We start from the raw sequence: 20,014 nt of genomic DNA on the forward strand, positions 1-20,014 counted from the left end.
ACCACCCGAGCACTCCAACTCCTCCTTTATCGGTGCTGGGGGCACCCCACGGCGGGTGGGGGGCACAGGGCCCCCCCCCCCCAAGTCCTGGCTGGGTGTGGGGGGGGGAGCTGAGCCCGGCCACAACTCGCCGCAGCGATGGCGCCCTCACTTCTTGGCCACCTTGGCCTGCTTGTGCTTCGGGGGGGCCCAGCGCAGGCAGATGGAGTCGACTGGAAGGTGGGGGGGAGGGCAGGAGTTGGGGGGAGGTGGGCGCCCCCGAAATGGGAGGGGGTTCGTTAACGCTGGGGGGGGGTTAACGACGTACCGGTGATGGGGGGCTTCTTGTACTGGGCGCTCTTGAGGTGCTCCTCCACCAGCTTGGGGGTGACGCAGATGACGTGCTGCCCCTTCCAGTACTTGACCATGTTGAGGGACTGGAGGGTGCTGATGATGTCGGTCTGGGTGATGCTGGTCATCTGGCTGTGGGGGTGTGGGGGGGTTACTGGGAGGACTGGGAGCACTGGGAGGGGGGGATTGGGGAGCGGCGGGGGTCTGGGGGAGGGTTGGGCAGCTGGCTGTGGGGTGGGAGGGGGCACTGGGAGCAGCGGGGAGGGTACTGGGAGCACTGGGGGGGGGGTAGTGGGAGCAATGGGGGGGTACTGGGAGCAATGGTGGGGAGTTACTGGTGGGTACTGGGGGGCACTGGGAAGGGATGGAGAAGGTGCCTGGGAAGTCACACAGGACCTCCAGCAGCACCCATGACCCCGAGTTACTGGGGTTACTGGTATCCTTGGGGGGTTACTGGTATCCTTGGGGGGTTACTGGTCCTACTGGGAGGTTACTGGTCCCACTGGGAGGCTCCCAATGCCCTCCTGAGCTCCCCGACGGAGCAGTTGGCCTGCAAGTCGCGCAGCCTCTCCAGCAGCACCCGTGACCCCGAGTTACTGGGGTTACTGGTATCCTTGGGGGGTTACTGGTCCTACTGGGAGGTTACTGGTCCCACTGGGAGGTTACTGGTCCCACTGGGAGGCTCCCAATGCCCTCCTGAGCTCCCCGATGGAGCAGTTGGCCTGCAAGTCGCGCAGCCTCTCCAGCAGCACCCGTGACCCCGAGTTACTGGGGGTTACCGGGAGTGCTCGGAGGGGGCTACTGGGAGTTACTGGGAGCTACTGGTGCCCACCTGAGGTCCTTGATGGAGAGGGTGCCCCGGAAGTCCCTCAGGATCTCCAGCAGCACCCAGGACCAGTAGCTGCGGTAGCTCAGCTTGCCCAGGTCCGACAGCGGCTTCTCGGGGGAGCCCACCGTGCTCTCCAGCTTGGACAGCTCGTAACCTGGGGGGGGACGCGGGCGTGGGGGGGGGGGCGCGGGGGGCGGGGACCCCCCCACCCCTCCTCGGGGACCCCCCCCCCCTCTTTGGGGACCCCCCCGCACTCACTGAAGGCGATGAGGAACTTGCCGTAGCCCCGGCGCTGGTAGGGCGGCAGCGTCAGGATGCAGGCGACGTTGTTGCCGTCGGGCGACTCCTTCTCCTGCGGGGTGGGGGGTGGGGGGTGGGTGTGACGTCACAGGCGGCGGGGGTGACGTCACGGGCGGCGTTCCCCCGCCCCACCCCGGGTACCTTGGAGAAGTAGCCGACGATGTGGGCGCCCTGTCGGTCCACCTCGGTCAGGAGGTAGAAGACGAAGGGCTCCACGTCGAAGTAGAGCGTCTTGTGGTCCAGGAAGAGCTTGGCCAGCAGGCAGAGGTTCTGGCAGTAGATCTGGGGGGACGCCACGCGACGTCACGCGACGTCACGCGACGTCACGCGACGTCCCCACCCCCCCCCTCCCGGTACCTTGTGGTCTTTGCCGTCCACCTCGTAGACGGAGATGTTGCTCTTGCGGTAGATCTCCCGCCCCGGCGGCTGCCGCCACTGGCACTGGCCCTGGGGAGGGTCAGGCGCGTCACCCCGCGCGTCACGCGTGTCCCCCGGCGCGTCACACGCGTGTCGCGGGTGGACCCGTAGGGGCGCTCAGACCTCACGTCCTCCAAGGCAGCGCTCGCAGAGCTGGGGCTGCCCCAGGCTCTGCACACGGGTGTCCCTACCTGTCCCCACGCGTGTCCCTACGTGTCCCCACGCGTGTCACACGCCTCCCCACGCATGTCGCAGGCGTGTCACACGCCTCCCCTACCAGGCAGAGGCGGTAGGTGCGCTCAAACTTCATGTATGTGAGGCAGTACTCACAGATCCAGAGCTGGGGCTGCCCCAGGCTCCGCACATGGGTGTCCCTACGTGTCCCCACGCGTGTCACATGCGTGTCACAGGCGTGTCGCACGCCTCCCGTACCAGGTGGAGGCGGTAGGTGCGCTCGCACTTCACATACGTGAGGCAGTACTGGCAGATCCGGAGCTGGGGCTGCCCCGGGCTCTGCACGTGTGTCCCTGCGTGTCCCCCTCACGCGTCACACGCGTGTCGCAGGCGTGTCGCACGCCTCCCGTACCAGGTGGAGGCGGTAGGTGCGCTCAAACTTCATGTACTTGAGGCAGTACTCGCAGATCCAGAGCTTGGGCTGCTTCCCGTAGTCCTCGGGGAAGGGGGAGAAGTACCAGGCGTCGATCTCAAAGTGCCCGATGTGGATCTTGTCCACGTACTTGACCTTCGTGATCTGGGGGGGGGGCGGGGGGGGTCACCCCAGCTTTGGGGACCCCCCCCGCACTCCTGGGGAGACCCCCAGACCCCTGGGGACCCCCGGGGACCCGCCTGGACCCTGGGGGACCCCTGGGGACCCCCCTGGGGACCCCCCCAGACCCCCCCGGACCCCCCATGACACCTGGGGACCCCCCTGACCCTTGGAGAACCCTGGGGACCCCCCCAGACCCCCCCGGACCCCTGGGGACCCCCCTGGACCCCCCTGGACACCTGGGGACCCGCCTGGACCCTTGGGGACCCCTGGGGACCCCCCTGGACACCTGGGGACCCCTGGGGACACCCGGGGACCCCCCCGGACCCCCCTGGACACCTGGGGACTCCCCTGACCCTTGGAGAACCCTGGGGACCCCCCCGGACCCCCCCAGACCCCTGGGGACCCCCCTGGACACCTGGGGACCCCCCTGGACCCCCCTGGACACCTGGGGACCCCTGGGGAACCCCCTGGACACCTGGGGAACCCCCCTGACCCTTGGGGACCCCTGGGGACCCCCCTGGACACCTGGGGACCCCTGGGGACGCCCATGGACCCCTGGGGACCCCCCGGACCCCTGGGGAACCCTGGGGACCCCCCAGACCCTTGGGGACCCCTGGGGACCCCCCCGGACACCTGGGGACCCCTGGGGACCCCCCCGGGCCCCTGGGGACACCCCAGATCCTTGGGGACCCCTGGGGACACCCCTGACCCTTGGGGACCCCTGGGGACCCCCCCGGACACCTGGGGACCCCTGGGGACACCCCCGGGCCCCTGGGGACACCCCAGATCCTTGGGGACCCCTGGGGACACCCCTGACCCTTGGGGACCCCTGGGGACCCCCCTGGACACCTGGGGAACCCCCCGGACCCCTGGGGACCCCTAGGGACACCCCTGACCCTTGGGGACCCCTGGGGACCCACCTGGACACCTGGGGAACCCCCCAGACCCCTGGGGAACCCTGGGGACCCCCCCAGACCCTTGGGGACCCCTGGGGACCCCCCTGGACACCTGGGGACCCCCCCCGGACCCCTGGGGAACCCCCCGGACCCCTGGGGAACCCCCCGGGGCCTCACCGCCTCGTGCTCCTTCTCCAGCGCCGCCGTGGTGGGGTCCATCTCGGCGTAGGTCTGCAAAGGGGCGCCCAGTAACTCCCAGTAAGCCCCAGTAACTCCCAGTGCAACCTCTCAGGGACTCTAACAAACCCCCAGGGCCTCCCCAGTAACTCCCAGGGCCCCCTAATGCCTTCCCAGTACCCTCCAGTCACCTCCCAGCACCCCTTAACACCCTCCCAGTGCCTCCCAGCACCCCTTAACACCCTCCCAGTTCCTCCCAGCTCCTCCAAACACCACCCCAGTGCCTCCCAGCTGCCCCCAACACCCTCCCAGTGCCTCCCAGCTCCCCCCAACACCCTCCCAGTGCCTCCCAGCTCCCCCCAACACCCTCCCAGTGCCTCCCAGCTCCCCCCAACACCCTCCCAGTGCCTCCCAGCACCCCATGACACCCTCCCAGTGCCTCCCAGCACCCCTTAACACCCTCCCAGCTCCTCCAAACACCACCCCAGTGCCTCCCAGCTGCCCCCAACACCCTCCCAGTGCCTCCCAGCACCCCTTAACACCCTCCCAGTGCCTCCCAACTCCTCCAAACACCACCCCAGTGCCTCCCAGCTGCCCCCAACACCCTCCCAGTGCCTCCCAGCACCCCTTAACACCCTCCCAGTGCCTCCCAGCACCTCTTAACACCCTCCCAGTGCCATCCAGCACCTCTTAACACCCTCCCAGTGCCTCCCAGCACCCCTTAACACCCTCCCAGCTCCTCCAAACACCACCCCAGTGCCTCCCAGCTGCCCCCAACACCCTCCCAGTGCCTCCCAGCCCCCTATAACACCCTCCCAGCAATCCCTAACTCTCTCCCAGTGCCTCCCAGCACCTCTTAACACCCTCCCAGTGCCTCCCAGCACCCCTTAACACCCTCCCAGCTCCTCCAAACACCACCCCAGTGCCTCCCAGCTGCCCCCAACACCCTCCCAGTGCCTCCCAGCCCCCTATAACACCCTCCCAGCAATCCCTAACTCTCTCCCAGTGCCTCCCAGCACCTCTTAACACCCTCCCAGTGCCTCCCAGCACCCCTTAACACCCTCCCAGCTCCTCCAAACACCACCCCAGTGCCTCCCAGCTGCCCCCAACACCCTCCCAGTGCCTCCCAGCCCCCTATAACACCCTCCCAGCAATCCCTAACTCTCTCCCAGTGCCTCCCAGCACCTCTTAACACCCTCCCAGTGCCTTCCAGCACCCCTTAACACCCTCCCAGCTCCTCCAGACACCACCCCAGTGCCTCCCAGCTGCCCCCAACACCCTCCCAGTGCCTCCCAGCACCCCATAACACCCTCCCAGTGCCTCCCAGCCATCCCTGCCATTCTCCCAGTGCCTCCCAGTGCCCCCACCTTCTGGACGTGGTTGATCTCATCGTGCTTGCGCTTCTGGTTGCGGGTGATCTTGCGCTCGGGCTGCTCGGCCAGCTCGCCCAGGAACTGCTCCGAGCTCTTCTGCACGGCCTCCTTCAGCGTCTTGGTCAGCGCCAGCCGGTTCTTGTCCACCCACTCGTCCAGTCGCCGGTTAACTGGGAGCACTGGGAGCTCAGCTGGGGGGGTCCCGCCCCACCCCCCACCCCCCCCGTCCCAGTGCCTCCCAGTACTCACAGCCCACGTAGTGGACGTAGTACTCCTCGCGCCCCTCCTGCTCGTTCAGCCGGGACTGGATCACCTCCGCCGAGTCTGCGGGGGGGAACTGGGACCAGTTAGCGGCCCAGCAAGCCCTCTCCCAGTTTGCCTTGGGGGGGGGGGAGGGCAGGGGGCTGCCCAGACCCGCTGGGATGGGATTTATACTGGTCCCAGTTCTCCCAGTCCCACTGTAATAGGATCCAGTTTAGCCCAGTCCACTATAATGTGATTTATACTGGTCCTGGTTCTCCCGGTCCCAGTTAAGCCCCAGTCCCGCTGTAATGGGATTTGTAATGGGTCCTAGTTCCCCCCAGTCCCGCTCACATACTGGTCCCAGTCCCGCTGTGCCCACCCCCGGTCCCAGTTCACCCCAGTCCCGCTCACATACTGGTCCCAGTCCCGCTGTGGCCCCCCTCCCCGGCCCCAGTTCCCCCCAGTCCTGCTCTGCCTGGTCCCAGTTCCCCCCAGTCCCGCTGTGCCTCCCCCGGCCCCAGTTCACTCCTGTCCCGCTCACATACTGGTCCCAGTCCCGCTGTGCCTCCCCCAGCCCCAGTTCACTCCAGTCCCAGTCACATACTGGTCCCAGTCCTGCTCTGCCTGGTCCCAGTTCCCCCCAGTCCTGCTGTGCCTCCCCCGGCCCCAGTTCACCCCAGCCCCGCTCACATACTGGTCCCAGTCCCGCTGTGCCTCCCCTGGCCCCAGTTCACTCCAGTCCCACTCATATACTGGTCCCAGTCCCGCTGTGGCCCCCCTCCCCGGCCCCAGTTCGCCCCAGTCCCGCTCACATACTGGTCCCAGTTCACCCCAGTCCCGCTCACATACTGGTCCCAGTTCACCCCAGTCCCGCTCACATACTGGTCCCAGTCCCGCTTGTGGCCCCCCTCCCCGGCCCCAGTTCGCCCCAGTCCCGCTCACATACTGGTCCCAGTCCCGCTTGTGGCCCCCCTCCCCGGCCCCAGTTCGCCCCAGTCCCGCTCACATACTGGTCCCAGTCCCGCTGTGGCCCCCCTCCTCAGCCCCAGTTCCCCCCAGTCCCGCTGTGCCTCCCCCGGCCCCAGTTCCCCCCAGTCCCGCTCGCATACTGGTCCCAGTCCCGCTGTGGCCCCCGGCCCCGGCCCCAGTCCCAGTCACATACTGGTCCCAGTCCCGCTCTGCCTGGTCCCAGTCCCCCCCGGCCCCGGCCCCGCACTGGTCCCAGTCCCGCCGTGCCCCCCGCCCCGCTCACGCCAGGTGCCGTCGGCCCGGCGGCACAGGTACGTCTCCCCGATCTCCACCGTCACCTCCGCCTCCCGGGGCGGCGGCGGGGGCGGCGGCGAGGCCGAGGAGGCCGCAGGGGCCCTCCCGGCCGCCGCCGCCGCCTCCTCGGGGCCTCCCCCGCGGGGCCGCCCGGCCTCGGGGCTGCCGCCGCCCGCCGCCGCCTCCGGGCCCGCTCCGGGGCCGCCGGCCGGGGCCGCCGCTGCCGCCGCCTCCGCCATGTCCGCCCGCCCCGGCTGTCGCGCCGGAAGTGGCGTCAGGGGCGCGACGGGCGCGACGACGGTAGCGAGCGCGTGACGCGGGGGGGGGGGCGTTGCTAGGAGACGGGGAGAGGGCCCGGAGGGGCGGGGCCGCGCGTTGCTAAGAGACGGAGGAGTGGGCCCGGAGGGGCGGGGCCGCGCGTTGCTAGGAGACGGAGGAGTAGGCCCGGAGGGGCGGGGCCGCGCGTTGCTAGGAGACGGAGGAGTAGGCCCGGAGGGGCGGGGCCGCGCGTTGCTAGGAGACGGAGGAGTAGGCCCGGAGGGGCGGGGCCGCGCGTTGCTAGGAGACGGAGGAGCGCCGGCCCGCCAGTGTCCCCCAGTGCTCCCAGTGCCCCCCCAGTGTCCCCCAGTGCTCACCAGTCCCCCCTCCATTGTGCCCCAGTGCCCTCCCAGTGTCTCCCAGTCCATCCAGTGTCCCCCCAATCCTCCCAGTGACCCCCCCAGTGTTCCCCGGAGCCCTCCAGTCCCTCCCAGTGCTGCCCAGTGCCCCCCCAGTGTCCCTCCCAGTGCTCCCCAGTGTCTCCCAGTCCATCCAGAGTCTTCCCAGTGACCCCCCCAGTGTTCCCCAGAGCCCTCCAGTCCCTCCCAGTGCTGCCCAGTGCCCCCCCAGTGTCCCTCCCAGTGCTCCCCAGTGTCTCCCAGTCCATCCAGAGTCTTCCCAGTGACCCCCCCAGTGTTCCCCAGAGCCCTCCAGTCCCTCCCAGTGCTGCCCAGTGCCCCCCCAGTGTCCCTCCCAGTGCTCCCCAGTGTCTCCCAGTCCATCCAGAGTCTTCCCAGTGACCCCCCCAGTGTTCCCCAGAGCCCTCCAGTCCCTCCCAGTGCTGCCCAGTGCCCCCCCAGTGTCCCTCCCAGTGCTCCCCAGTGTCTCCCAGTCCATCCAGAGTCCTCCCAGTGTCCTCCAGGCCCCCCTGCAGGGCTACCAGTGTCTCCCAGTTCCTTCCCAGTGTCTCCAGTGTCCCCCCAATCCTCCCAGTGACCCCCCCAGTGTTCCCCAGAGCCCTCCAGTCCCTCCCAGTGCTGCCCAGTGCCCCCCCAGTGTCCCTCCCAGTGCTCCCCAGTGTCTCCCAGTCCATCCAGAGTCTTCCCAGTGACCCCCCCAGTGTTCCCCAGAGCCCTCCAGTCCCTCCCAGTGCTGCCCAGTGCCCCCCCAGTGTCCCTCCCAGTGCTCCCCAGTGTCTCCCAGTCCATCCAGAGTCTTCCCAGTGACCCCCCCAGTGTTCCCGAGAGCCCTCCAGTCCCTCCCAGTGCTGCCCAGTGCCCCCCCAGTGTCCCTCCCAGTGCTCCCCAGTGTCTCCCAGTCCATCCAGAGTCCTCCCAGTGACCCCCCCCAGTGTTCCCCAGAGCCCTCCAGTCCCTCCCAGTGCTGCCCAGTGCCCCCCCAGTGTCCCTCCCAGTGCTCCCCAGTGTCTCCCAGTCCATCCAGAGTCTTCCCAGTGACCCCCCCAGTGTTCCCGAGAGCCCTCCAGTCCCTCCCAGTGCTGCCCAGTGCCCCCCCAGTGTCCCTCCCAGTGCTCCCCAGTGTCTCCCAGTCCATCCAGAGTCCTCCCAGTGTCCTCCAGGCCCCCCTGCAGGGCTACCAGTGTCTCCCAGTTCCTTCCCAGTGTCTCCAGTGTCCCCCCAATCCTCCCAGTGACCCCCCCAGTGTTCCCCAGAGCCCTCCAGTCCCTCCCAGTGTTGCCCAGTGCCCCCCCAGTGTCCCTCCCAGTGCTCCCCAGTGTCTCCCAGTCCATCCAGAGTCTTCCCAGTGACCCCCCCAGTGTTCCCGAGAGCCCTCCAGTCCCTCCCAGTGCTGCCCAGTGCCCCCCCAGTGTCCCTCCTAGTGCTCCCCAGTGTCTCCCAGTCCATCCAGAGTCTTCCCAGTGACCCCCCCAGTGTTCCCGAGAGCCCTCCAGTCCCTCCCAGTGCTGCCCAGTGCCCCCCCAGTGTCCCTCCCAGTGCTCCCCAGTGTCTCCCAGTCCATCCAGAGTCCTCCCAGTGTCCTCCGGTCCCCCCGCAGGGCTTCCAGTGCCTCCCAGTTCCTTCCCAGCGTCTCCAGTGTCCCCCCAATCCTCCCAGTGACCCCCCCAGTGTTCCCCAGAGCCCTCCAGTCCCTCCCAGTGTTGCCCAGTGCCCCCCCAGTGTCCCTCCCAGTGCTCCCCAGTGTCTCCCAGTCCATCCAGAGTCCTCCCAGTGTCCTCCCAGTGCCCCCCCAAGGCCACCCCGCCCCGCAGTGCCACTCCAGATCCTTTATTGCCGCCCTCTCGGCGCTAACGAGGGTGCCACAACGAGGGACCGCGGCACGCGGAGGCCACCCCCCGCTCCGGCCTGGGGTGTCCCCAGGGTGGGCTTCAGCGCGGTGGTGACGGTGCCAGGACAGGGCCCACCAGGCGCCACGTGCCTTCGTTAACGCCCTAACGAGGCTGCCACCATGATGGAGCAACGGCATGGAGATGCCACCACCCCGTCTGGTCCTGCTGAGTCCCCAAAGTGTCCCCAGTCCCTCTCCAGGTGGCACCAGGAGCCACGCGCCAGGTTCAGCCGTGGTGGACACCGCGCCACGGTGTGCCGTGCTCCTTCGTTAGCCCTTAACGAGGATGCCACGACGACGGACCACGCCATGGAGATGCTGGCGCTCTGTCCTGTCCCAGTGAGTCCCTAGGGTGTCCCCAAAGCGGCTCCAAGGTCCCCGGTTTGGGTTCAGACGTAGCGTGGTGGTTCATGGTGTGGTGCTGGGGGCCACCAGGTGCCACGCTCCTTCGTTAGGCCCTAACGAGGCTGCCACCGTGATGGACCATGGCATGGAGACGCCACCACCCCGTCCTGTCCTGTTGAGTCCCCAAAGTGTCCTCAATCCACCTCCAAGCAGCACCAGAAGCCACACACCAAGTTCAACCATAGCATGGTGGACACCGTGCCACGCTACCAGGCTCCTTCGTTAGGTCCTAACGGGGATGCCACGATGACGGACCCCACCACGGAGACGCTGGTGCCCATCCCGTCCTGCTGAGCGTCCCCCACCCATCTCCAGGCGACCTACGGGCCACACGCCGGGTCCCCATCGGGGTGGACCTTCAGGTGACGGGTGAACTGGGGCTTGTAGCGGAAGCGCTTGCCGCAGCGCCCGCAGCCGTAGGGCTTCTCGCCGGTGTGGATGCGTTGGTGCTTGACCAGGTTGGAGCTGACGCAGAAGCTCTTGCCGCAGGCGCCGCAGCGGAAGGGTCGCTCGCCCGTGTGGGTCCTCTGGTGCTCGATGAGCGTGGAGCTCTGCCCGAAGGCCTTCCCGCACTCCCCGCACCGGTAGGGCCGCTCGCCGGTGTGGGTCCGTTGGTGGGACGCCAAGTGGGTCTTCTTCTTGAAGCGCTTCCCACATTGCCCGCAGGAGAAGGGCTTCTCCCCCGTGTGGGTCCTCTCGTGCTTGACCAGGTTGGAGCTGAGGCTGAAGGTCTTCCCGCAGCGCCCGCAGCCGTAGGGTTTCTCCCCGGTGTGGGTCCGGAGATGCTTGACCAGGTTGGAGGTGCGTCCGAAGCTCTTCCCGCACTCGGGGCAGGCGTAGGGCGTCTCGCCGGTGTGGGTGCGGCGATGCTCGGTCAAGGTGGAGCTGCGGCTGAAGGCGCGGGCGCAGACGGGGCAGGCGTAGGGCTTCTCGCCGGTGTGGGTCCGGAGGTGCTCGGCCAAGGTGGAGCTCCGGCTGAAGCTCTTCTCGCACTGGCCGCAGGTGAAGGGTCGCTCGCCCGTGTGGGTCCGCTGGTGCTCAATCAGGTTGGAGCTCTGCCCGAAGGTCTTCCCGCACTCAGTGCAGCGGTAGGGCTTCGGCGTCGTCCTGCCGCCCTCCAGGAGACCCAGCAGGTTGATGAAGCCACGTGGGCGACCACCGCTGCGGGCCGGCGCCGCGACGGCTGGGAGAGGGGAGAGGAACATCCGTTGGGTCACCGTGCAACCGCGGAGGGATGTTTCCCAAAGGAGAACATCTCCTGGTGGGTCACTGTGCAACTGCGGAGGGTTATTCCATGCAGGAGAACATCTCCCAGATGGCATTTTCTCCGCCATGGATGAGTATTCCCAGCAGAAGACCATCTCCTGGGCAATATTTTTCCAGCCAAGCAGGAGAACACCTCCTGGCCACCATTTTCTCCGCCATGGATGAGTATTCCCAGCAGAAGACCGTCTCCTGGGCAATATTTTCCCCATTTTCCCATTTTTTTCCCCCCAAAAGACCATCTCCCAGGTGCTCTTCTGGCCACCCACCGGGCTCGTCCCCGTGTCCCCCCCCTCACCTGCGCAGGGCCCTGTGGGGACGTCCCCGTCACCCCGCTCCCGGGGAGGACACGACTCCTCACCCGGCTCCATCGTGGTGGCTGCGGGCAGCAGGTGAAAACAGGGGAAAAAAGGCAATAAATGAAAAAAAAAACCCAAACAAACAGCGTCCGCCCAATGCTTTTCACCGAAATCAGACAGTTTTCCCCCAAAATGCACCCCCCCGCCGTTAGTTAATTGGGCAACCCCCACACCTGGGAGTAATCAGCCTGCTTTCACCCTTTTTCATCCCAAAATACCCCCCCTTTAGACAATCCTGCATCTCAATTTCCAGGATCAACCAGCCCGGTTTTGCCCTTTTTCACCCCAAAGCATTTATCCCCACACTGAGTTAATTTTGCACCCCCACATCTGAGAGCAATCAGCCCATTTTCCCCCGTTTCCCCCCAAAACACAATCCCCACAATGAGTTAATTCCGCCCCCCCCCCGGGAGGAATCACCCCTCTTTCCCCCCAAAACACAATCCCCACAAAGAGTTAATTTTACAACCCCCCACCTGAGAGCAACCCTCCCATTTTCCCCCTTTTTCACCCCAAAACCCTCCCCCCTCCACTAGTTAACTCCTCCCCCAGCCCCAACCCAAGCGATCGACCCATTTTCCCCTTTTTTCACCCCAAAACCCGGGCGGGGGGGGGGGGGAGCCTCACCCCGTCCCCGCGAGCGCTACGGCAGCTCCCTGGCGCCCGCAGGCCCAATCCGGGTGTTTTTCGACCCGAAACGGCGGCGCTTTGCCCGTTCCGGACAATGGTGGCGGGAGAGCGGCGCTTCCTGCCGCAAAGGCTCCCGGGGACACGCCAAGCACACGCGTGTCCCCTGGGAACACGTGAAGGGACATCCGTGGCCCCTAGGAACACGTTAAGAACACACGTGGCCCTGGGAACGTGTAAGGGACACACGTGGTCTTGGGAACATGTAAAGGGTCATGCATGTCCCCTGTGTACGCGTGAAGGGACACAGGCGGCCCCTGCACACATGCAAAGGCACACACGTGTTCTCAGGGCATGTGTGAAGGGACACGCGTGTCCTCAGGGCACATACGAAGGGACACGTGTGGCCCCTGCACGTGTAAAAGGACACGTGTCCCCTGGGAGCACGTGAAGGGACACGCGTGTCCCGCATGCACATGTAAAGTGACATGTGCGTCCTCAGGGCACGTGTAAAGGGACACGCGTGGCCCCTGGGAACATGTGAAGGCTCCCTGTAGCCCCCCAGTGCCTCCCCAGTCCCTCCCAGTGCTCCCAGTAACCCCCAAATCCCCTCCCAGTGCTCCCAGAGCCCCCCAGATCCCACCCAGTGCTCCCAGTGCCATCCCAAATTCTCCCATTAACCCTTCAGCACCCCTTGCGGTCCCTACCAGTGCTCCCAGTACACCCAGCGCCCCCCCTAATCCCTTCCCAGTGCTCCCAGTGCCATCCCAAATTCCCTCATTAACCCTTCATCACCCCTTGCGGTCCCTACCAGTGCTCCCAGTACACCCAGCGCCCCCCCCCAATCCCTTCCCAGTGCTCCCAGTGCCACCCCAAATCCCCCTATTAACCCTTCAGTACCCCTTGCAATGCCTCCCAGTGCTCCCAGTAACCCCAGCCCCCCCCCAATCCCTCCCCAGTGCCCCCTGAAATCCTGCCCAGTGCTCCCAGTAACTCCTAGCGTCTCCCAAAGCCACCCCAGTGCTCCCAGTACTCCCCAGTGCCCCCCAAATACCTCCCCACTGCTCCCAGTGCCCCTCCAACCTCCCCACTGCTCCCAGTGCCTCTCATAGTCCCTCCCAGTGCTCCCGGTATCCCCCCCAGTGCCCTCCCAAATCCATCACCACTGCTCCCAGTGCCCCCTGAAATCCCACCCAGTGCTCCCAGTAACTCCTAGTGTCTCCCAAAGCCACCCCAGTGCTCCCAGTACCCCCCCAGTGCCCCCCAAATACCCCCCCACTGCTCCCAGTGCCCCCTGAAATCCCACCCAGTGCTCCCAGTAGCCCCCCAGTGCCTCCCGCTGCTCCCAGTGCCCCCTGAAATCCCACCCAGTGCTCCCAGTAGTCCCCCAGTGCCCCCCGCTGCTCCCAGTGCCCCCTGAAATCCCACCCAGTGCTCCCAGTAACCCCCAGTCAGGAGCCACAGCAGCAGCGTTCACTACTATTTATTGACGCCTGGGTCCCCTCTGTGGGGGGAGAGACGGGGGGGTCACGGGGAGGTGGGGTGGGGACATGGAGGTGGGACAGGGGCCTGGGGATGCTCCCTGGGCTGGGGACATGGCTTTGGGGCAGGACGAAGGAGTTGGGCGAGGACAAGATGGTTCTCCAAGACGGAGACATGGGCCATAATGGATCTCGGAACGGTCTTCCAAGAGGAAGCCCTGGCCTTGGGGTGTCACGACGGACCTGGGGCAGGATGGGGATCCCAGGATGGTCCTCCAAGATGGAGACATGGTTCTGGGCCAGGATGAGGATCTCGGGGTGGTCCTCTGAGATGAAGTCATGGCCTTGGGGCACCACGATGGACCTCGGTCAAGATGAGGGATCCCAGGATGGTCCTCCAAGACAAAGCCATGGCCTTGGGGCACAATGATGGACCTACGTCAAGACGGGGGATCCTGGGATGGTCCTCCAAGATGAAGCCATGGCCCTGAGGCACAGTGATGGTCCTGGGCCAGGATGAATATCCCAGGGTGGTCCTCCAAGATGGAGACATGGTCCTGGGCCAGGATGAGGATCTCGGGGTGGTCCTCCGAGATGAAGCCATGGCCTTGGGGCACAATGATGGGTCAAGACAAGGGATCCTGGGACGGTCCTCCAAGACAAAGCCGTGGCCTTGATGGACCTCGGTCAAGATGAGGGATCCCAGGATGGTCCTCCAAGACAAAGCCACGGCCTTGGGGCACAATGATGGACCTCGGGTCAAGAGAAGGGATCCTGGGATGGTCCTCCAAGACAAAGCCACGGCCTTGGGGCACAATGATGGACCTCGGGTCAAGAGAAGGGATCCTGGGATGGTCCTCCAAGACGAAGCCACGGCCTCGGGGCACGCTGACGGACCCGGTCCACACCGAGGCACCCCAGCCTGGGTCGATGGCGGTCTCAGGCGAGGTGGGTGCGCTGGTGCTTGCTGAAAGCCGAGCTCCACCCGAAGGTCTTGCCGCACTGGGCGCAGCGGTAGGGCCGCTCGCCGGTGTGGGTGTGCCGGTGCTCCAGGAGGTTGGCGCTCTGCCGGAAGCTCTTGCCGCAATCCCCGCAGCGGTAGGGCCGCTCACCGGTGTGGGTGCGCCGGTGCTTGGCCAGGTGGGAGTTTTGGCAGAAGCTCTTGCCGCAGAGCCCACAGGTGTAGGGTCGCTCGCCGGTGTGGGTCCGCTGGTGCTGGATGAGGTTGGAGCTCTGCCGGAACGCCTTCCCGCACTCGGTGCAGCGGTAGGGCCGCTCGCCGGTGTGGGTCAGCCGGTGCTTGGCCAGGTAGGAGCCGAGGGCGAAGCCCTTGCCGCAGAGCGGGCAGAAGTGCCGCTCGCCCGCCCCGTGGGTCCGCCGGTGCTCGGCCAGGTTAGAGCTCTGGCTGAAGATCTTGCCGCACTCGGGGCACTTGTAGGGTTTCTCGCCAGTGTGGGTCACCTGGTGCCGGAGCAGCTTGGAGCTCTGCCCAAAGGCTTTGCCGCACTCCGGGCACTTGTAGGGCTTGGCAGGCGGCCGGCAAGCCCGGAGGTGCCGGGCCAACCGGCAGCTCCAGAGGAAGGCGGCTCCGCAGTGGGGACATCCCAGCGGCTGCTCCGGCTGGTGGTGCCGCAGGCCGGCTGGCTGGGCATAGGCTTTGCCGCAAGCCTCACAGCGGTAGGGCTTGGCTACCGGACCGTGCCGTCGCCGGCGGTGCCGGGCCAGCTGGGCGCTGCCCTCAAAACGCTCAGGGCAGAGTGGGCAGGCGAAGGCACCGGCGTGGGTCTGACGGTGGAGGAGCAAGGTGCCGCCATGCCGGAAGGCCTGGCCGCACTCCTCGCAGCGGTGCGGCCGGTCGTCGTCACGGTCATCGCCATCGCGGTCCTCGGCAGCGTCACCCTGATCCTTGCCGTCACCGCCATGATGTTTCTTCCGGTGTCCCGCCAACGCTGCTGGCCGGGGGAACTGCTCGCCGCAGTCCCGGCACCGGTGCCCGCCGTGAGCCCCCCGCCGGTGCTTGGCCAAGTCGGAGCTGACGGCGAAGCGACGGCCGCATTCAGGGCAGCCGTAGGGTCGCTCGCCGGTGTGGGTCCGCCGGTGGGTGGCCAGGGTGGACTTACGACCGAAAGCCCGGCCGCATTCAGGGCAGCCGTAGGGCCGCTCGCCGGTGTGTGTCCGCCGGTGGTGGACCAAGGTAGAGCTCTGGCTGAAGCGGGCGCCGCACTGTCCGCAGCGGAAGGGTTTCTCGCCGGTGTGGGTCCGCTGGTGCTCCAGGAGGGTGGACCCTCGGCTGAAGGCTTTGCCGCACTCGCCGCAGGCGTGGGGCTTGGCCCCAGCGTGGCCCTTGCGGTGCTCCAGCAGGGACGAGCTCCAGCCGAAAGCCTTGCCGCATTCCCCGCAGCGGTAGGGCCGCTCGCCCGTGTGCACCCGCCGGTGCTTCAGGAGGTTGGAGCTCTGGGCGAAGGCTTTGCCGCACTCGCCACAGCGGTAGGGACGCGGGGTGGCCTCCCCGCCGCCATCTTCAACCTCTTCTTCCTCCTCCTCACCTGCAAGGAAGGGGGGCAGCGGGGGTCACCCGTGCCTCGGTTTCCCCAACCCGCACCACTGACGCGACAGCGAGGACTCACCTGGCAGCAGCTCGGCGGTGGTGGCTGGTTCTGACGGCAGCAGCGGGGAGCTGTGGAGGAAAATGGGGTTGGCTGGTGGTGGCACCCGTGGGGACGTGGCCCCAGGGTGGGGGGAGACGCTGGGGACGTTGGTTTTGGGGTGAAGGACATCGGTGTTGGGGGCATCATCTTGGGGGACATCATCTTGGGGATGGGGAGACCCTAGGAGATGGGGCCAGTGGTCTTGGGGTGAAGGAGATCCTGGGACACGGGGACATTGGTCTTGGGGACATTGGTCTTGGGGTGAGGGAGACCCTGGGAGGTGGGACATCACCTTGGGGACAACGTGGGACATTGGTCTTGGGGTGAGGGAGACCCTGGGAGGTGGGACATCACCTTGGGGACAACGTGGTGGCCCTGGGGACGTCTCCAATGACTGAGGTCGCCCCATGCCCTCATCCCCCGTGTCCCCATCCTTGTCTCTGTGACCCAGCCCCGTCCTCATTCCCATTTCGTCACGTCCATATCCCCACGTCCCTGTCCCCATCCCCGCGTCCCCGTGTCCCCCACCCCGCTCCCCATCCCTACCTGGTGGCCTCGGGGTCCTCCAGCGGGAAGGGCCCGTTGCTGTCACCGTCCTCCAGAAAGTCGGGGACCGACGGGGACTCGTCCTGGAGGGGGGGGGGGGGGGTGGACAGGGTGCACCGTGTCACGGGGTGGCACGTGTCACACGCCTGCCACACGCGTGTGCCCCCGGCGGGGGGGGGCACCCCCCCCAGCCCCCCTATGGGGGGGCAGATCCCACCCCATAGCCCCTATAGGGGGGGCAGATCCCGTCCCCGTCCCCCTGCTCACCTCCATTGTCCGCGGCCGCGGCGCCGTCCCCCCACCTTGGGGTTGGAGGTCAGGGGTCAGGGGTCGGGGGGGTCGGAGGGGGGTGGGGGTGGGATTGGGGTGGGGGCCCAGGAGCGGGGTGGGGGTGGGGCCCCTTGGCGGCGCCGGCCACGGGGGCTGCTGGGAGAACGCCCCCCTCCCCTCCCCAGCAGCGTCACGCGTGTCAGCGGTCGCGTCACCGCACGCGTCACACGGCGGGTGGGGGAGAGGGGGAAGCTCAGGGCCGAACGCCTGGGTCCCCTATGGCTCGGACGCCTGGGTCCCCCCGGACACCTGGGTCCCCTCAGACGCCTCAGTCCCCTCGGACGCCTGGGTCCCCTCGGACGCCTCGGTCCCCTCGGACGCCTGGGTCCCCTACGGCTCGGACGCCTGCGTCCCCCCGGACACCTGGGTCCCCTTGGACGCTTGGGTCCCCTCGGATGCCTTGGTCCCCTCAGACGCTTGGGTCCCCCCAGATGCCTCGGTTCCCTACGTCCCAGACGCCTGGGTCCCCTACGGCTCGGACGCCTGCGTCCCCTCGGACGCCTGGGTCCCCTATGGCTCGGACGCCTGCGTCCCCGCAGACACCTGGGTCCCCCTGGATGCCTGGGTCCCCCCAGATGCTTGGGTCCCCCCGGACACCTGGGTCCCCCTGGATGCCTGGGTCCCCTATGTCCCGGACGCCTGGGTCCCCCCAGATGCCTGGGTCCCCTACGTCCCGGACGCCTGGGTCCCCTCGGACACTTGGGTCCCCCTGGACACCTCGGTCCCCTCGGATGCCTGGGTCCCCCCAGATGCCTGGGTCCCCTACGGCTCGGACGCCTGGGTCCCCTCGGACACTTGGGTCCCCCTGGACACCTCGGTCCCCTCGGATGCCTGGGTCCCCCCAGACGCCTGGGTCCCCTACGTCCCGGACGCCTGGGTCCCCTCGGACACTTGGGTCCCCCTGGACACCTCGGTCCCCTCGGACGCTTGGGTCCCCTACGGCTTGGACGCCTGCGTCCCCTCGGACGCCTGGGTCGCCTACGTCCCGGACACCTGGGTCCCCTCGGACACTTGGGTCCCCCCGGACGCCTCGATCCCCTCGGACGCCTGGGTCCCCCCTGCCCCTCCCCCTCGCCCCTCCCCCCAATTCTGTCAGGGCTTTCTCCCTCCCCTCCCCCACCCACCCTCCTCTTCCTCTTCCTGTCCCTCCCCCCCCCTTCCTCTTCCTCCTTCCCGGCCGCCTGGGTCCCCTCCGCGCGCCGGGTGAGTCCCTGCGCCGGCGCACCTCAAATTGCCGGATTTCACCCCAACCGGAGGGGCTGGGGGAGGGGGGCAGCCAGGCAGCGGGGCAATTCGCGGTGCGATTAATGGCAGCGGCGACTGCAAGCGTAGGGGCTGCAATTAACGCTGCAATTAAAACCAGCGGCGATCAGTTTAATAATGATTGCAACTGTGCGTTAATCGCAATCGCATTAATTGCAGTCCGGCTCTTTCATTGCAATTTATTGCAATAATGGCAATTCTTTGCGTTAATTGCAGCCCACTGCAATAATTACAATTCATTGCAATCCCTGCAATGCATGGCATTGACCCCACGGCATTAATCGCAACCCACTGAATTAATTGCAACCCACTGAATTAATCGCAATTCACGGCATCCATTGCAAGTCTGAAACCCGTTGCAATAACTGCAATCAACATGGCAACGGAGAAGGGTTGCAATTAATTTCTCGCCAGCCGAACCCGCTGCGAGACCCGAGCGCGGCTGATTAATTAATGAATTAATTACTCGTTGGGGTTAATTGGGCAGGCAGGATGCCGAAGGGGCCGCGGCAGCGCCCGGCGGAGCGGTACCGCCTGAAGTACAGCCGGCTGCGGCGGGCAGCGCGGGCGCTGGTGTTCGAGAACGGGGCGCTCTGCGATGAGGTGGCCCGGCTGGAGGCCAAGTGCCTACGGGCGCGGGACGAGCGCCGCTTCCTCCTCACCCGGCTCCTCCAACTCCGGGCAATGGCTGGCCCTGAGGAGGTCCCTGGTGAAGTCACCGGCCGCCGGCCTCGCCGCGGCGGATCCCGGGCCGACGGGTCAAGAGATGGAGGGAAAGATGGGGGGCGGTCAACTGGAGCAAGAGATGGAGGGAGAGATGGGTCAAGGCCAACTGGGTCAAGAGATGGAGCGAGGGATGGGGCGCGGTCAACTGGGTCAAGAGATGGGCCAAGAGATGAGTCAAGGCCAACTGGGCCAAGAGATGGACCAAGAGATGAGTCAAGGCCAACTGGCTCAAGGGATGGGTCAAGGCTGGTTGGGTCAAGAGACGGGGTGAGGCCAGCCGGCTCAAGAGACGGTCTAGGAGATGGATCAAGGTCCAATGGGTCAAGAGATGGGCCGAGAGACAGTTCAAGGACAACAGGGCCGAGAGACGGCCCAAGAGATGAGTCAAGAGATGGGTTGAGGCCAACGGGGCTGCGGGACAGCCCAAGAGATGACTTGAGGCCAAACGGACCCAGAGGTGGCCCCAAGCTGGACACGCCGCCAGTGGCCATCTTAAGATCACCTGAGGACACCTCCAGCCCGGCTGGGCCACCGGCAGCCATCTTGAGGCCACCCCCCCGCCGGCGCGGTGGGGCGTTGACGCTGCCCTTGGCACTGGGGCCTCTGACAGTGCACAGCCTGGGTGTTGGTGGCGTGGGGCCGGGAGCCGTCTTGCCCCTGGGCTTCCATAGTACCCGCCTCTTCGCCAGCACCCGCCGGCCGGCCCGCCGCTGCCTGTACACCTGCCGGATCGTGGCTGGTCCCCGCTGCGAGATTGTGTCCGAGGATGAGCCTGGGAGGGTGCTGGTGGGCCCTACGCCCGATGTCTGCCATGGCCGGCTCCTCCAGGCCCTGGGGGAGGCTGGGGGGCGGCCCCGGGCAATGCCACCAGTCCCCGGCGCCGGCGCTGACTTCTTCGGCCTGACCCATCCCACTGTCCGCCGGCTCCTCCAGAGCGAGGCCGGGGCCTTCCTCCACCCCGAGGAGGAGGAGGAAGAAGAGGAGGAGGAGGATGATGACGACGACGACGACGAGGATGATGAAGAGGAGGAGGACGAAGAAGGGGCCGCCCCAGCCTTCACCTACGCTGACGTCTTCCTTGGCAGCCCCACCGGCTCCGACGAGTGACCCCCTGTCCCTGTCCCCCCGTCCCCCAAATAAACAACCCTGCCCTCCGTTGCCGCCATGTTTGTTGGGGGGGGGAGGGGGGGCCACGTGGATGGAG

At 66.9% G+C, this 20,014-nt stretch overlaps 4 protein-coding genes across 5 annotated transcripts; 1 reads left to right on the forward strand and 3 right to left on the reverse strand.

The window, feature by feature from the left end:
* Positions 1-6: 6 nt before the first annotated feature.
* On the reverse strand, positions 7-9,848 carry KAT8 (lysine acetyltransferase 8; the record flags this gene model as incomplete). The annotated part of the gene is given in 13 exon segments (XM_082334295.1): positions 7-212; positions 308-462; positions 1,163-1,313; positions 1,418-1,511; positions 1,601-1,741; positions 1,817-1,906; positions 2,463-2,627; positions 3,719-3,772; positions 5,086-5,261; positions 5,341-5,415; positions 6,587-6,771; positions 6,773-6,931; positions 9,778-9,848. Coding segments are annotated over 13 exon segments (1,581 nt in total). The 3' UTR covers positions 7-147.
* Positions 8,758-11,889, reverse strand: LOC309601338 (uncharacterized protein). 2 transcript variants are annotated; one of them, XM_082334286.1, is made up of 3 exons: positions 11,817-11,889; positions 11,129-11,209; positions 8,758-10,750 (listed from the first exon to the last, which is right to left on the reverse strand). In XM_082334286.1, the coding sequence occupies exons 2-3, from the start codon at positions 11,199-11,201 to the stop codon at positions 9,888-9,890; spliced, it is 936 nt and encodes a 311-aa protein (XP_082190412.1). In that variant the 5' UTR covers positions 11,202-11,209; positions 11,817-11,889; the 3' UTR covers positions 8,758-9,887. The 2 variants fall into 2 exon arrangements, with proteins under 2 accessions (XP_082190412.1, XP_082190413.1); XM_082334287.1 differs by lacking the exon at positions 11,817-11,889 and having other exon boundaries at positions 11,129-11,226.
* A 1,454-nt stretch (positions 11,890-13,343) lies between these two features.
* Positions 13,344-16,792, reverse strand: LOC309601333 (uncharacterized protein). The gene is made up of 4 exons (XM_082334279.1): positions 16,759-16,792; positions 16,492-16,574; positions 15,925-15,974; positions 13,344-15,843 (listed from the first exon to the last, which is right to left on the reverse strand). Exons 1-4 carry the CDS (start codon positions 16,762-16,764, stop codon positions 14,237-14,239), a joined length of 1,746 nt encoding a protein of 581 aa, XP_082190405.1. The 5' UTR covers positions 16,765-16,792; the 3' UTR covers positions 13,344-14,236.
* Positions 16,793-18,101: 1,309 nt separating this feature from the next.
* Positions 18,102-19,965, forward strand: TBRG1 (transforming growth factor beta regulator 1). The gene has a single exon (XM_082334281.1). The coding sequence runs from the start codon at positions 18,577-18,579 to the stop codon at positions 19,915-19,917; it is 1,341 nt and encodes a 446-aa protein (XP_082190407.1). The 5' UTR covers positions 18,102-18,576; the 3' UTR covers positions 19,918-19,965.
* Positions 19,966-20,014: the final 49 nt, after the last annotated feature.

This window comes from Platalea leucorodia (genome assembly GCF_965183815.1).
Source record: "Platalea leucorodia genome assembly, chromosome: 32".
Classification (NCBI taxonomy): domain Eukaryota; kingdom Metazoa; phylum Chordata; class Aves; order Pelecaniformes; family Threskiornithidae; genus Platalea; species Platalea leucorodia.